At 29.5% G+C, this 18,275-nt stretch overlaps 2 protein-coding genes across 2 annotated transcripts; one reads left to right on the top strand and one right to left on the bottom strand.

Annotated features, from left to right (window-relative positions):
* The first annotated feature begins 12 nt into the window (after positions 1-12).
* On the top strand, positions 13-3,710 carry LOC101511595 (uncharacterized). Its single transcript, XM_012712310.3, is given in 5 exon segments — positions 13-573; positions 1,981-2,497; positions 2,499-2,574; positions 2,674-3,189; positions 3,359-3,710. Coding segments are annotated over 5 exon segments (1,515 nt in total). The 5' UTR covers positions 13-320; the 3' UTR covers positions 3,512-3,710.
* Positions 3,711-3,948: 238 nt separating this feature from the next.
* Positions 3,949-8,890, bottom strand: MAPK2 (mitogen-activated protein kinase). Its single transcript, XM_004488631.4, has 10 exons — positions 8,580-8,890; positions 7,419-7,827; positions 7,177-7,304; positions 7,010-7,069; positions 6,050-6,199; positions 5,775-5,930; positions 5,471-5,682; positions 5,264-5,365; positions 4,786-4,949; positions 3,949-4,550 (listed from the first exon to the last, which is right to left on the bottom strand). Exons 1-10 carry the CDS (start codon positions 8,601-8,603, stop codon positions 4,132-4,134), a joined length of 1,824 nt encoding a protein of 607 aa, XP_004488688.1. The 5' UTR covers positions 8,604-8,890; the 3' UTR covers positions 3,949-4,131.
* Between the last annotated feature and the right edge of the window lie 9,385 nt (positions 8,891-18,275).

Here is an 18,275-nt window from a genome sequence, read left to right as displayed (position 1 = left end):
CAAGATATAACAACTAAATTTCATGAACTCTAAAAAAAAAACTATATTCAAAGAATATGTAGTATTTGTTAGGAATAAAAGTATTATGGTAAAAAAATGAAAGAAATAAGAGTATTTAAAAATGTATGTCATCAAAAATATTAAAATAGAAAAAGTCACCAGCCTCATGACACGTGTCAAGAGTAACAAAAGGATAGATTAAAATCCCTACACTTCAATACTAACTTGGACTCAAACTTAAAACATGGTCTATATATAAGCATTATAACTTCTATATCCTTAGTTTAGAGTAATAATCTTTTTGTTAAAATCCAATCATAATGGAGCTATGGAAGCTTTGTCTTTGTTTAAAAATATATGGAGTTACATTTTTATTTCTATTTTTTCAAGTGCATGCAACAATGAACGGTCGAGATTATATATCAGCCATTGGAGATCCAGGAATGAGAAGAGATGGGCTAAGAGTTGCAATTGAATCATGGAATCAATGCAATGAAGTTGGAAAAGAAGCACCAAACATGGGAAGTCCAAGAATGGCTGATTGTTTTGATGTCAAATACTGTGAACCTCAAAGTAAGTGTCCATTAAAAATTAAATATGTACTCTTTAATTATAACTACTTTCAATTCCCACATATAAGTTGATGGTGTATGAAATTAAACATTTTATAAATAATTTTTTAATTAAGTAGTTTGCATCTTGTTTCATGTGTAGTTAATAATTATTTTCATTTTCAGTCGAGATTATAATTATTTTTGTATTTTTATCATATCTTTCTTCTATTATTTTGTTTCCTTGTATAGTTAGATACTATTTAGATATCTAAGTTTGTTGAAAGTTACCAATTGCTTTTGTTTCCTTTTATCATACATGTAGTACCAGGTCAGCCCAAACGGACGCAAGTGAGATCACTGCCTTCCTTGGACTTCGAATACTTTTAGATCTGAAATTTATATTTTTAATTTAATTAATATTATTAATATTTTAATATTTATATTATACTTTTCATTCTTAAATTTTGGTATTAATTAATTTAATAAAAACTTATTCAATTATGTTAATATATTTAATATCTATTTAGAAGTTGTTTAATATTGTATCTGTTAAATAATTGCCATAATACTGTAAAAATAATTAACTTAAAAAGTCTCTAATTTTATTATCATTCTTAATGTATGTATCTTTATTTCAATGTAGTCTTTAAATGGTCAGCACTTCTGTTGATAAAATTAACAATATTATTTCTTAAAAAAATGCTGTCAAAAACCTAAACGAATATTGAAACTTTTGAGTAGTGGTTCAATCAGTTCATTTGATTTAATCATGGTTGAATCTATTGACTAATAAAAAAAATAAAAAGTCTTAATATGTAATTTATTTTAAAAGGCAAAAAAAAAAAAAATGAAACAATCACAGTTAATTGTGGTTCGACGTTCAATTCGATTCAACCCAATTCAATCGGATCTATAGGATTATGAACCAATTGGTATACTAGTCACTTCTCGATTCAACTGATGTCAGAGTTTGAGTTTAACAACATTGTTTTTAAGGGTGACATTAAGATGTTGTTTTGACGTGAAACTAAATAAATAAATTTGGAAATTAATTGAAATTTTGGTCAGATAATAATGAGATTAGGATTTTTTTTTTTTGTCAGTAGATGGAAAGATAAAAACTAAACTCTAAAATCTTGAGTTCGAATACGAAACATAATATCCAATTTAATAATTTCGATATTTATCAATTGAGTTATGCCTTACGAATGATGATGAGATTATGATTTTAGAATGGTGACTTTATTTGAGGGGTGAATATGGTATAAATTTGTTTTAATGTATAGTGTGAAATTTTTTATTAATCAATGCAAGTAACACAAAAGGTGTAGAAATAACTTTGATATATCTCTATCTCTCTTTAACTTTCATAATATATGATACTTAATATTTTTCTAATTTTGCATATTTTAATGATCTCTCTCAGAAGAGGTGGAATTAGTTCACAAGGTGCATGAATGGCAGAACAGGCTAGGTATATCAAACAATCAACACCTTCTTTTAAAGACAGAAAATGTCAACAAGTATACAGCTTGGAAGGAATTATACTTAGGTAATAAATGTGAAGTTTTAGATACTCCAAAGCCATGGCAATTTTGGATGATAATGTTAAAAAGTGGCAACATGGATACATTAGCTGCAATTTGTCCAAATAATGGCTTTAAATCAAAGCCATTCCCACAAACACATCAATTTCCTTGCTTTGGAAAAGGGTGTATGAATATGCCTTCAATGTATCATAATTATACCAAAGTGTATAATTATAATGAAAATAAGATCATGAGAGGAAGTTTCTATGGTTCATGGGATTTGAATCTTGATGAGGCATCATTAGGTCATGTGAATGACACTTCTTATTACTCTTTGACTTGGGAGAAAGAAGTTGGTATAGGAAGTTGGAATTTTCATCATGTTTTGAAGACATCTTCTAAGTATCCTTGGTTAGTTATATTTGAGATCAGATGCTACAACTGGATTTTCTGGTGGTTACCATTATGAAACTAGAGGCATGTCAAAAATTGTGAGTTTTTTCCCTCTACTTTCAAATTTATCATTATTTTCTTGAAAGGTTCTGACGTAAAAAATATAACGAAGTATATGAATTAAATATTTTCTGTAGGTGCCAAAATCACCACATTTTAAGGTAAAGTTCACACTTGATATCAAGAAGGGAGGGGGTCCACAGAGCCAATTCTACCTCATGGACATCGGAAGTTGTTGGAAGAACAGTGGAGAACCATGCAATGGGGATGTTACATCTGATGTAACGAGATATAGTGAAATGATCATAAATCCAGAAATTAAACCATTGTGCAAACCTAACCAGCTTCAACAATGTCCTCCTTACCATACCTTCTCGAATGGCACCCGAATTCACCGAACAGACACGACTAAGTTCCCGTATGATGCCTACCTTCTCTACCGTGCTCCCGGCAATGCAATGTATCTAGAGAAACCAGTGATAACATCTGATCCTTATAGCAACCCACAGCCTCAAGAGATACTACAAATTTTGCCGCACCCGGTTTGGGGCGAATACGGGTACCCAACAAATAAAGGTGAAGGTTGGGTTGGTGATCCAAGAACTTGGGAGCTTGATGTTGGAAGGCTCTCTCAATCACTTTATTTTTATCAGGCAAGTTCTCATCTCTTTGAATTTTGCTTGAAAACCATCCATGATTCAAACAACTGAGAGTATATATTCTCCTCTATCAATTTTGGAAAGATCATTATGATAGTGATAGAAAATAGGAATATTTAGTATTTGTTAGTGACAATGTTTGCTGTTAACATATTTAATGCAGGATCCAGGCACTAAACATGTGGAGAGACACTGGCCATCAATTGATTTGGGTACTGAAATATATATAAGTGATGTTGGCCAACTAGCAGAATGGACAGTTAGCAGCTTTGACATTATCATCCCCAAAATCATGCTTAATGAAATTTCAAGATAAACAATTTACATGTTTTTACTCAACAATACTGCAGTTTTGTGTTACAGCAGTTTTGTGTTATGCTAAATTGTCCATATTTATAAATAGCTAAATTGAGCAGCATAAGTGTTTATCATATTAGTATGTATGTATAACTTATTTCTATGATAAAAAATATAATAAAGTCAACTTATCTTTATATAAACTAAAAGTTGTTTTCATCAAAACTATCTAAAGAACTTGTGAAAATCCAAATTCTACTTTTTATAGATAAGCTCGTTCAAACAATCTCGCAAATAATTATGTCAGTATATAAGTTCAAACAAGTCCAATTCAAAAGTCCTCATACCAATTTTATCGGTTTTAGTAAGACAAATTATTGTCACCTATTGTGGAAATAGAATTCATTTGCAATTCAAGGTTCTCTCAATACCTTGGATAATTTATGCATCAAAAGATGGAAAGAAACAATCAACTTTTTTATTAACCAATTAAATGATGTACACATAATTACAAGGATGATAACATTAAAGCAGAAATAGAAAACAAAAACTAAACCCTTCTAAAAATTAATCAACTTTCTTCCCTCCTAACTTAGGCACAAAGTATTTAAGGCAAATCTCTCTTTGAAATCTCCAAATCTATGACAATCCATATTGAAAGCCTGCAGAATGCCTGTGAGCAGCAACAGCTACTGCAGCAGCACCAGCTGCCCCAAATTGAGATTGTGCCCGCATCAATTCCGCATCAATAATGGTGACAGGATCGTTTAAGAGATCGTTCTTGCCCTGCTGGTAGTATGGATTGGTATTAAGATCGATAGCTGGTCTGGCTGGCACGCTACACAGTTCGGGTGAGGGTTGATGTTTGCCTTGTGAGTTATCCTTGTATGTTTCTGGTGTAGTTTTTGCGTTACTGGGGGGTGCATGCGCCCTTTGGAAACAGTGTGGAGAAATTGTTTGAGGAATATTATTTTGGTAGAAGATCCTTAGGTCATAATTATCTTTAGTGCTTCTCCCATTGTCGTTGTGAACTGGCCCTATAACTCTACCTGGTTTGGCTGCAGTGAGGCAAGAAATACGTGTTTATAATAAGAAAGACTCGAAGATTAGAAAATGAAATGTAACCATATTAATACCAAGTTCATAATCAGTTTGTTGTTTATTTTATGTTTATCTTGTCCTCTCCTCTGTATCTTTCTTGGTTCTAATTATTCTGAATTCTAATGAATTTATTTATACCCCCTCGCAAAAAGAAAGTTAAGGCAAGTACCACATTAATTATATAGTTCATACCTGGCGGCGCTCTTGGAGGAGGTCGTGAACCCTTTGATTGGCTTACAGAATTGGATTCTATTGCTCTTGAAATCTTGAATGCCTGTTGTGCGATTTGCTTGTTTCCATATGGAGCAAAAGATGGCTGCATACTGGGAGGAATTGTGCTTGAGAGAACCGTGGACCTACCAAAAAACTGTATGGTTAATGACATGTCTATCTGAAAATATCAGGTTGAAAAGAGCAACAAAATGCAGCACGGACGCCTTGGATTCAAAGTGTATCCGGTGTCTGACACTAACACAAATGTAGTTACACTCAATCATTTCCATTTTTTAAAATTATTTTTAGTGTCTACATGTCACTGTTTAATATCATGTATGGCGTCCATGTCTATGTTGGTGCTTACTCAACATACGAACCAAAACTATATAGCCAAGAAATTAATACAAAAACTACTAAATATTCCATGGTTAGTGGTGCATGTCAATTTTCTTACCTTGGAAGGGAGACATGCTTCCTTTCTGGAGGAATCACAGGTCCACATTTACTATTATTCTCTTCAAGATAAGCAAACTGCTTTCTGAATTGGTCTATTGCACTGCAAGGAAAATATCTCAGTGAATAATGAGCAATGCATATATTAATACATTAAACGCGCAACTATGTTAAATCAGTAAAAAAAGACAATTGTCGTTAAGCTAACCTAGGGTACAGAAAGTTTGTGCCTTCAGTTCCATTTATGTAATCCTTAAGCAGCTGAGGATGATACTCCAGTATTTCCCGATATATTAGTTCTTTAATATCGTCTTTTGTCACCCTCCTCCTCTCGAACTCAAATTCCATTTTTGAAATTGGCTGAGAAGAAGGTTCCCTCTCAACTTTTGCCAAACCCTTGAAGAAAGGATCAGCTAGTGCCTAACAACCAAACGCAAAACAGTCTCTTCCCGATTTATATTGAAGAAAAGTAAATACATTCTATACAAAGATCTTGAGATATAAATAGATACCTCTTGAGCTGTCGGTCGCTCCTTTGGATCGAATGCTAAAAGCCGTTGCAATAAGCGAAGTGCTGATGGATCTGCATTTGGAAATTTCCGTTCAAATGGCACAGGAAATTTCTTCCTCATCTCCATCAAGTACTTCCTTGCCTTCTCATTTCGAACCTACAAATAAGTTTGAATAAGATTAACAGTCAAACACTTAAATAGTTTTTTCATGAATAAACAACATTAACAAACCCATGAGAGTAAGATTAAGTAAAAAGCAAAAGAGTGGTCCATACTCCTGCAATAATTTCGGGTGATGGTGTCCCAAGAAGATCAGTAATCAAATCTAATTGATGCACCACACTTTTACCAGGAAACAATGGTTTTCCTGTAAGAACTTCGGCGAAAATGCATCCAATGCTCCATATATCAATCGCTGGTGTGTACTGCACAAAAATGCAAACAAAATCAGAATATTAAAGAAGAAGAGAAATTACACATTCCAACCAAACCACTTCATGGAAACAGACGAACTGACACAGTTACCTGAAGGACAGATAAATTCAACTTCCAGGAGAGATCAATAGTCCTCCCTGAACAAGAATTATTATAATCTAGGCATTACTCTTTACTATTAAACACACAGAAAGCATTTCATACAGAAATAAGTGCAATATTTTGACAAGTTAGGCAAACACATTTTCTAGTTCTCCTAACGTGATAAGCATAATTTACCTCGTAAAAAAGTCGAAAGATATAATTATCAACAGAAAATATACCATACTGCTGAAATAAAATATACCAAATTTCCACCATATGCCTTCCTACTAGTGTAATGACTCAAGCCCTCAAAATATTTTTTGGAAAGATTTTATTAAATTTCCCTTCATCGACAATTACTCAGCTTTTTCATGCCGAACATCCAAAATGAACAAAAGAACTCAAAACTCATTTGTCTACCTTACACTCAACTTAAAATGTGGTTAGAATTTCAAATTACATTTTTTGGGGATTCACCCAATTACAAGAACAATTAGTCAAAAACAAACCAGTTACACAAAGCCAATTAATATGATATGCGATGACAATATACAGAAAATTATTATTATTTATTCAAACTTGTATCAGTAATAAAGTCAATAAAATAGCTTGTTGCGAAAGCTAAGAATAGATGACCTCGTTGATATTAATGTAACGAACGATAACCTTACGACACCATTGATGAATTAAATACATACATTTTAGCCAAACTATACCTTAGAAAAGAAAGAGCCGCATAGTTCAGGGGCTCTATACCATCTTGTAGCAACATAATCCTGCAATATGCAACAAAAGGAAAGCTTGAAAAACCTCAACAACGTTCAAAAACAGTCATAAATTTCACATTCTCTATTAGAAATTCAAATTGAATAGACCGCACTACCGTCCAAAAAGTTGTTGTCGGGGTATCATTGAATGCAACTCTTGCCAGTCCAAAATCACAGACTTTGAGTTTGCAGTTCGCATTTGCCAGTATATTCTTCGGCTTAAGGTCTCTATGATATACATTTGCTGCAATATTACATAAAATCATATAAAGCAATTTAGCGCCACGTTTCATTGAAATATGACATACGTGTAACAAACAAGAATGCATATAAACGCCAAAAATCAAAATATAAATACCTGTATGCATAAACTTCAACGCACGAAGCATCTGATAAAGAAAAAACTGTTGATGTTCACGGGTCAAGTCATCATTGGCTTTGATGACTTGATGGAGATCGGACTCCATGAGCTCAAATACTACATAAATATCTTTAAATTCCCTCTTTGAAGGCGGCAACATAATCCGCTTAATCTCAACAATATCAGGGTGTCTTAAAAGTCTTAGTAACTTGACTTCCCTGAGGATTCTAATTGCGTCAGAGATATGTTCAAAAACATCGTGAATCTTCTTGATTGCAACTTTTCCCCCAGTGTGTGTGTCTATTGCTGCGCAAACAACTCCGTAACTACCCTTCCCAATAACTTCCAGAATTTTGTATCTGTTGGCATCCCCGTACTCGGTGAAAAATTTAACCTCTTTAATATCCTGTGCATCAATAAATTATTAAAAAACTATGTTCCACACAACTCTTCATCAAAGCTAGAAAATAACAAGAATCAGCTGGAAAAATAAAAATAAGTGTAGGAACTAGGAACCATGCATAACTTCATATGATACAAGTATGATAAGTTAACCTAATATTTCAGTTTCACATAGCTCAATGCAACACAGTTTAACCGTTATGATTTCAGAATCATCATACCTAGCAACATTAAATCATAAAAGCTTCCAAATAATCTTTTTAAAGATAGATAAATACTAGAGTATGTACTCTAAGATTATAAAAAATTATGACAAAGACGAAAAAGAAAATTATCAAATGCACATAAAAGTTAATGGCCACTGAACAATATCCGGCCATAAACACCCACAATTAATAAATAAAATACACAGAAGTTAAATCAATACAACAGTGATGATCAATCAAAATTGGAACCTCTAAACTAAAATCACATAAAGTAGGAAGCAGAAAACCCTCTATTTCATATCCAGAGACCAACATGTAAACATAAAGAACAATATTTACAGCAAAATACCTCATCATACTCAAGTATTTAACCATTTTATCCATAATCATTTAATAAATATATAAATAATCATTTTTTATCGTTTTTCTGACACCCCCAGTTTCCAATTTTCCATTTTTCCACACTTTCCACTTCCGTGTCAGTTTAAAACACAGTAACAAACCCTACACACAAAAAGGGCAATCTTAAAATCAGAAAAAAAGAAACAACCTTCTTGAGTTGATCTTTCTGCATCTTGTTCTTCTTTCTTTCTTCCTTCTTGCTGAGGAACAGATCAAACAGCAAGTAATTTTGCGAGCTACTTACAAAGCTAAAGAAACCCTAGATCGAAAATTACAGTTCAAAATTCAGCAAACAGAGCAAAAATTCACAAAACTGGTGAAAATTGGAGCGAGAACAAGTAGTTGAGGTGCAGCAGAAGCAGAAACCGTTTCACTCCAGAGGATCTGAACTCACAGAGAGAGAGAGAGAGAGAGATCCAAATGAGTAGGAGAGAAAGACAATAGAGAAGAGAAGAAGCTCGTACGAATATTCCAATTATATATATTCATTTGTTTGTCTTTTTTAAATCTTATTAAAAAATTAGTCAATATAATTCTACAATTTTTTAAAGGAATAATGTAAATGTATTCTTTTGTAGATTTAATTAAGTGACATACTTACCATTTATTTTGAGTCAAAAAAATGGATACTATTTATTTTGTGTTCCTAAGTATAAAATATCAACAAAACCTAATTATTTTTTATCCTATTTGATAACATTATTTTCAAAGTTTCCTTAGATGAAACAAATTCCACATATAAATTTAAATTAAGAAAAAAGATAATTTGGGAAATAAAATCAATTTTGTTATTAATGTTGAACGAGGTTAATTACTATTCTTGATATGTATGTAGTTAGTTAATTTTGTTTATAATTGATATTCAAATGAGAATGCATTAACCTTAAAGATATTTTATATTATCCACTAATCATAATGGTTGGATTACTATTTTTTTTTTTTAGAGTAATTGTTGAACTCCTCAAAATATATGACTTTAATATATATAATTACACCAGTTTTATATGGATAATGCATAAAAAAAATTATTCTTGTATATAAAAGGGACAATTTATTATTGCCTCCAGTCCTTTTTATAAAAGATAATTTGGTCAACATTAGTGTTTTGAAACTATATGTTAAGAAATCAATCAGAGAAATAGTGTGTTGGAATTTATATACATTTTTCAAAGTTTAAAAATTATTCTTTTCAACACAAAATTTTTATTTTTTTATTCTCTAACATGTGTTTTTAGATCACTTATCAACATGACCTTAATATCTAATTGATCTAAACTTGTACTCATAATTACTCCATCCGTTACAATTATAAGAAAAATGTTGGTTAATATATTTGATCCAAATTTTAGATTAAATGTATATGCACTTTTGTTTATAAATAGAGATTGCGGGAGTAACAAATAAATTAAATATTGATATACTTTTGACTAAAATATTTCTGAACGAACTTTAGATATTCAAGTCGTATTCTAGTAGGAATTAAGGGGTAAGACAAAATTAAAATGAGTGTAATCCATTGATATTGTGATGTCAATATTATGACATAGTTGATAATTACTTATAACATATCCATATTACAAAATTTATTGTTGGATCGAAAAATATTATCACATGAATAATGCTTATAAAATTTTATATTAATCTTAAATTAAATGATATATCATTAACATACTTTAAAATTTGCATCTACTTAACTTTTATTAAACATTTTGCTTTGATGTATCTCATTTAAATATAAAATGGTTTAAAATTAATGTCGAACTTTATAAATATAATCTATATTATACCAATTTTCAATCTTACAATGAATTTTACAGTACTAATATGTTTTATAGTATATATCATAAAAGTTGCAGAAGTACATTAGTTCTATAACATATTATTGAATATATAAAAAAGATATATATTGACCACTGAACAAGAATCCAATTTTTCAGAATTTAATCAATCATGCAGTAGAAAAATGATTTTAATGTGATTGACTTGCGTACAATATCGTATTGAAAATAAATTTTAAAAACGAGTTTGATATTACAATGAACCAAAACAAATTGAATATGACAAGTTTACACACAAAAAGATGATTTGATTGAATGTTTTTTAAAGTCTTGTTATTCAATCAAATTTATGAAGAGTGCTAAAACCATTTAATAATAACACAATGATAGAAACAAAAGAAAAAGAAAAATTTCAATTAAGAGACTCGTACGTCAAAATATTAGAAAATATCATATAATATCTTTTATATTATATTAGAGTATTTTGAGTTATTTTTTATGATCAATTTATAATTATAGAGATATCTTAAAATATCTTTCATTATTATTATAATTTATTCCTGATTTATGATTAAGTCTATGGTTCTTTATAAATAGATATTAGCATTGAATCTTTTGTAATTAAGTTAGCATAAAACTATTATTAATAATATTCGAACCTTTATTATTTTCTCTTCTTATTTTCTCTAAAATCTCACAACTTCAACATGATATCTAGAGCATATTTCGATCTTCCTTGAACGATCTCACCTCTATTCTGCTGCCAAGTTCCTAATAGTTTGAGAATATAATCATAGTTACTTTTTTTTCAATGTGGTCATTCCTTTTTCAACCCATTGTCGGGACACATTCCGACACCGGTTTCACTTATTTCCGTTTAGCTCGCTATTGTCGTCGTCACCGCCATTGTTTTTGGCGACTTTTCCGGCAAACGACCACTCCATCACCTTTGTCTCTTCCAGATCAGCCCACATCTCAAAGTGTGCCGCCGAAAGACACCGCACATGCCTCATTGTCCATTGCGCGTCATATCCACACGCCACCTCTCTTCACTGCACGTGACAGCAACTCTAGCATTCGTTTTAGACGTGACTTTTTTTGTTGAACTCGCTTTGACCTCATGGTTCCAGATCTACCCTTACTTTCCAATGTTGATCAACGAAAATATGTGTTAATGTTCAAACAGTCGTTATCTCTCTTGTTTTGGACGCATTTTCTCACTTTGTTGATCGATCATAGTTTCATTTCATTAGAGTTGTGTTGCTTCTTCTTCTGTGTTTGTCATGCAATTTAGTTATTACTAATAGATTATAACAATGACTTCTATTTCCACCGACGATCATTCAAGTGGTGTCCTTTTTTCTACAGATGAATCATAATATTAATGACTTCTTTTTCCATTGATGGTCATTTTGACAATGTCTTTTATTTTCAAAACTCACACTTTAGTATAACAATCTGTCCCAGATGTACTGACCCCATTTTTGTCCTAGATGTAATGACCTTACCTTTCTTTCCTTGAAGCACATCTCTTCAATATTATTGGTTTGAAGCTTCCAAATGCAAGTTTTACAACAACAGACTTTGCTTAGTTCAATTGCTTGTCATGAATTTCTCTCAAAATGATGATCATTTTGACTATTTGGCTAGGCTTTATTTATAGCAATTCTCTTCGACATCACTTGCATCATTGGGTTGTTTTCCATTTTTTTTTTGTAGAGCATAACATTAATTTCTTGTAACAAGCTAAAGCTCAGTAAGTTTGAGGGGGGATAGTGTTAGAATATTAGAAAATATCTTATAATATCTTTTATATTATATTAGAGTATCTTAAGTTATTTCTTACGATCAATTTATAATCATAGAGATATCTTAGAATATTTCTCATTATTATTATGATTTATTTCTGATTTAGGATTGAATCTATGTTTCTCTATAAATAGATATTAGTATTAAGTCTTTTATAATCAAGTTAGCATAAAACTATTATTAATAATATTCAAATCCTTATTATTTTTTATTTTCTCTAAAATCCCACAACTTCAACAACATAAAAAGAAAATTATGATGATTCAGAACAAAATTTTACTCAAGAATACAAAACACGAAATTGATTCAAAAACAGAAATATCAATATTCTAAATCTTTCTATCAATCTAACAAACAAAAAAACATAATTTTTATGCCTCCGAAGTTCAATATATCAAAATCAATAAAGAACGAGATTGTAGAAATTAAATGAGTTGAGAAAAAGAGAAAAACCCATAGCGATTTATATTTGTTCATCAACTTCATCCTCATATGTAGAGTACATACGATCTTTATTCAAAGAATGAGAGTTTCTTCCCTTATGTTCAATCTGAACTTTTACAAGATCAGTCAACAATTGATACAACATGTTCACCAACTTCTTCTTCCCTAAATGCTCTTAAACTAGAAATCTTGGAATAATCTTCCATAGAAATCTAAATTCATATCTTCAAGAAGAAGACACTCCATAATTTCTCGCATGATAAAACCTAGAGAAAATACCTCTCTAGAACCGGAAGATATCACTTGTTCAAACCTTCAATGCATCGCCAGTCGATATCCCCTCAATCGCTTGCATTTGGAATAGTCAGTCCAATAGAAGATAACCCTTCTAATGTTGTTTCTCACACAAAATTTATATCGCAAACCTGACTTGAATCATAAAGAGTATTCAAAATCTAGATTATGATATTGAATGCATCAAACTTTTAAAATGGACAGAAGTATTCTTGATGCAAATGAAGGTTCATATCAATATATAAAGAGACATGAGTATGTTGGCCAAAATACAATGCAACATAACTGAAATAACTACTTTATAATTGTCAAAAGTTGTCAAAAACTAACTTTGTGAATCGATTTACCCAAGTCTTTAAATCAAAATTTTCATCTTGAAGTAGTGTGAATCAATTCTCACGTGTGTGAATCGATTCACAAAACCCCCTAGAAGTTGAAAAATCAAGATTTTTATTTATTTATAACCTTATTATTTTATATTTATCATTTTTTTATCCTTATGTAATACAAAATAACTATGTCACTCTCTCATCCACTTATTCACAACTTCGCGTATATCTTCTTCTCGGTGAACAGAGATGTACTCCGTTTCTTTAATTCCTTGCCAAAATAACTCAAACATAAATAAATTTTCATGTTATTCATCTTACAATAAATTGGTTAAGGTATGCATTTGTCATATTTATTATTATTTCTTCATCTTCTAATTTATCATTGTGATAAAGTTAAATTCATTTTTTTATTATAATTTATCATTTTTAGACATGTGAGATATGAAGAATAATACTATTGTAGAGATGAGAATATGGAGAAGAAGAAAGAAAGAAAAAAGTAAAGTAGAAAAATTGATTAAAAAAAGGAAAATTGAGTAAAACAATTAATACCTATGAGATATTGGATATAAATGTCACATTTTTTGTTAATTTAAAATAAAAAGTTATGTCATTTTATATTGTTCTAAATTTATCAAATACTTTAATTTTAATTAATTATCTTTTCAATTATAAGTCATCAATTATTAGCTATCAGCTACCTTTTCAGCTATTAACAAGTTTTTTAGCTATCAATTAACTTATAGTTTAATTTTAATTTTACCAAACAGAATAATTTAAGAGAGTCTTACAATTTACTATCTCTATCTCCTCTTAGACTATGGAAAAACTTGCAAGACTTTTTGAAGACTTTGATGATCAACTTCTCAATTAATTAGAAAGAAAAATTGGCAATGAGAATGTTTCACCTGAATTTGTGTCCTTAATGTGAATGTATTACTTCAAACATAAGACTTTGATATAAAAAAAATAGAAAAATTCAAATTATGCAAAAATAAATCACAACGCATAAAACAGAAAAAAGAATTATGGAATCAACAAAATCATAAGACATACACATAATACCATTTGCTCATAAAAGTTAATCAAAGCATTCAAATGTTACAGTAACAATACGTAATTCAATAATCATTACTTAAAATATATAATGAGTTTATTTTACATACAAGACATTTTGATCCATATTGAAAACAACTGAAACATAAATTAAGTATACTTAAAATATTTCATCAACGAAAAAATAATTAAGAGGTAATTTTTTGTTGTTGTAAAGTTTCTAAAATAATGACAATAAAACTTAATTATTTGATAACTTACTTATTTTATTTAAGGTGGGTGATCAAATCTTTAAAACACGTTTCAAATTTCAAATATGATAGGTTGCCTTTCAAGTATTTGAATATTTTTTCTATGGTTAATTGATGATTTAAAACATATCTACAAAAGCAGTCAAACAAAATGTATAGCTATCCAATTTTTGTTAAATCTTTGTAGGTTAGTATTTAAAATTTATCGCTTGAAAATTCACACCATCCTAATACTAAAATTTGATTTTCTCCACTCAATATGTTTGAAAAGTGATGAGTATATTATGATAAAATTTTAGTTATTATACATTAAAGTCTAAAATAATTTTATACTAATGGATCATATTTATCTATCTAGATATTTATCTAAATATTGTAAAAAGTAATATTATAATACGATTTAGATATAATGAAATGTATGTGTAAAAACAAATCCTTTCAATACATAATAATTAAACTTAATTTTTAATCAATATTTCACTATTTTATTGGATTACTTGTATCCTTAAAAAAAAAATAAAAAAAAATATAAAAACAGGATTACTAGAATATTATTTTCGGTGAAAAAAATTTGGGTGACGGATGATTTTTTAATTCATGTTATAAAAAATCTTTAAAGTGTGTTGTTTCATGGTTTTAAAATCTATTCGTAAGATTAGCTTTCCTAAGAATATAATGGTGGAATGTTTTTCAAGGAAAGTTTAAGGAAAGTGTTTGGCTTACAAAATAGTTTCCTGTGAATAAATATATAAATGGATTGTTTATTTTATCTAATTAATTAATAAAATGCATACAAATTGGAAGTTATGATATGTGTGTGTGTGTGTGGGTAGACATCGCGTACAACTGATTGCATTATCATGGGAATAAAAGTTTCCCACCTTCATCACTTGTGAATAAAAATCATGCCATCATGATTAAAGAAAACTCTTAGGTATCATTTGTTACTTAGAATAAATTTTTATTTCTCATAACAAACATGGAATATTTATTTCCAGCTTCTTATTTTCAGGAATAAATTTTATAACTTCGAAATAAACGCACTCTTAGCTTAGAGTTTAGAGAAAAGTCACAAGAATTTGTATTTAATTCCATCTAAAAGAATAAGTGGCACTCAAACTCACAAGTCAAACTTACAAGTCACAACATGAAAATCTCATAGTGTCCTCTTACTACTAGGACCAATCCCTTGGAGTTGATTACTAATATCATTAAGGTCAACTAAAATTTAAATGAAAAATAAATGGTTAATTATAGGAGAGATTAGATAGTTGAATTTATTTGAATTAAGAATCAAAGGAGTAAAAGAGTCAAATATTTATTAATATTTTATTAATAAAAAATATTAGATATATTTTTAATTTCTATAAAATTTTAGTCTTTGTAAAAAAATTATAACAATTACGATTAATCTTATTTTTTATAGAAGAAGTTTTTAAAATATTATAAAAATGTGTTCAAAATAATTAAAATTTGAGAATATGTTGTTTTATTGTTTTAGTGGGTCCAGGTTCATAAACCCACAATACAAAATGTTTGTCATTATCTCAATTTGAGAAAAATGTTTACATCAACAATAATAATAATAATAGTAAACAAGTCTTCCATGACCTAATGAAAAGACAGATGGTTAAAAGGAATATTTTCTTAGAAGAATAAGTTTAGGAATGATTCCACAAGTAAACATGTTGCAGTAAACGATATGGGCTTGAGGTCGTATAACTAAATTTATGCATATTTTTAACACATTCTTTCTTTTTTGGTCAAAATTTTAACACATTCTCAATGAGAGAAAAAGGTTAAACTAATAAAATAATTCTACCTCACCACACACGCTCACTTTGGTTAGGAAATAAAAAAAATTAAAGAGTACTCGATGTCTCTTTCATTAACCTTTAAAAAATCAAAGAGTAGGTTTATTAATGCTACTTCTATTGTTACCCACTTTAATACCTGGTTCAATATGAGCCACTAGAACTTAGGTAGAGATATCAATGAGGTGAACGAAAGCAGATGTAAATGCAAGTTACCCTGAAATAGACTTAGTGTTTTGATGGACGTCAAAACTAAGTTTGTTTAAATATTTTTGTGTGCCTTTGTTGATTCTTCAATTCAAAATATCCTTGAATGTTCTTGAATCAAAAAAATCTTTTAAAAACTTCATTTTATCATGCATTACATTATATGCATGTTAGGAACATGTTGGAACATCATAGAGTGCATCTATAACATTTTTTATGTGATTTTTAACATTATAAATCAATTCATATGTTATAAATCGATTTACAAAAGTCCTAAAACCATTCCATGATGCTTAGGAAAGGTGAACCGATTCATCATATGTGTGAATCAATTTATCCAATTCCAGGAAGTTTGATAAGTCGACTTACAACTAAGTAAATCGATTCACACAGTTAATAACTGTAATTATGGGTTTTAAACAACTTATGAATCAATTCATATATTTGTGAATCGATTGACTCGATCTACAGAGTTTTATTTTTTTAGTTACAAATAAATTATTTCAATTATGATGCAGTATACTTTCACTAACCAACTGATGTTCTTTAAATATGACTTGTTCCATCATTCAAAGGTTGAAAATTTGCATCTATTCATCAAATTTCATTCATTCAAGATCATAACTAAGGTTAAACATTTTTTCTGATTCGATTCTCGTGTGATTGAGTTAGAAACAACAAAGGTGAGATATCATTTGTTTGGGGTTATTGTTCTCAACGCGAGCGATTGAGAATATATCGATTGGCTGCATGTTGAAAGTTGGAAAAGTGATATCTTTTTAATTATAGAGTGTTATTTATTCTATGGGTTTGTATCTTTCAAGCTTGAAGTGGTTTTCTTGATCTTGAAGAACATAGTTCATATTGGTTCCTTAAAAAGTATTCAAGAATCTAATTTTTATACATTTAAAGAAGAATGGGTTGGTGTACAAGTTTTATAAACATTTATCAATAGATCTTGTAAATGTTCAATATAGATACAGGAAGAAACTCTTATTCATTTGAATGGGGACTAGATGTACTCCACATGCGAGGACGACGTAGAGGAAAAAATATAAAAATTGTCGTATGATTTTTTCTTTCTTTTAATCTTTTTCCTTTGGTGAATTTGTTTATTATATTTCAATCTTGTTGTTTAGAGGGGATCATATCTATTATAATATATTATAATATATTAAAATAGTCTCTCAAACCATTCATTGGATATCTAATTATATTTTATGTCACATAATTCTATTTGTGTCACCTCACTTATTTGCTTATACCACATAACTCTAGTTGTCATAATGTGAATATTCTGTAACCATTGCAAACGTAAGTCCAAATATCTTTTTATTTTCTTAGTTGAACCAAGATTCAAGAAGATACGATACCACAACATCGATACATGAACAATTGTTTATGCTAACTTCCTCTCCAATTTGAGTATAACAAAATTGTTTTTGTGGTGTTTGATAAAATTCAACTGATGTTTATATTTATTTGAGTAACTGACTTTGGTATATTTTTCTCTTTTATGACCATCTTATTTTTCCACAGAGGATTGCTAGCCACTGGAAATGCGTGTTTCATTTTATGCATAATATTTAGTTACATAACTTTTATGTTATCTTTCATTTATAATATCAATAAAAAAAATATAATTTATTTAATTTATGTTGATGCCAATTATTGATGTTCCATTCAATAAACCATATGTTTTGCCTCATTTCAATCACTTCTTATTAGATCATTTGCTCTTCTTTTTTTAAACGATAAGGTTTTGATAGTTCCTAATTTTCATCATTCAAAGTAGATATATTGTTACAATCCATATTTTTTTTTAACACAATAAATCAACTGGACAATAGTTGGAATTA

Source organism: Cicer arietinum, chromosome 1 (assembly GCF_000331145.2).
Source record: "Cicer arietinum cultivar CDC Frontier isolate Library 1 chromosome 1, Cicar.CDCFrontier_v2.0, whole genome shotgun sequence".
In the NCBI taxonomy this organism is placed as follows: domain Eukaryota; kingdom Viridiplantae; phylum Streptophyta; class Magnoliopsida; order Fabales; family Fabaceae; genus Cicer; species Cicer arietinum.
Note: the sequence above shows the minus strand (reverse complement) of the source record. Positions and strands in the feature narration are given on the sequence as shown.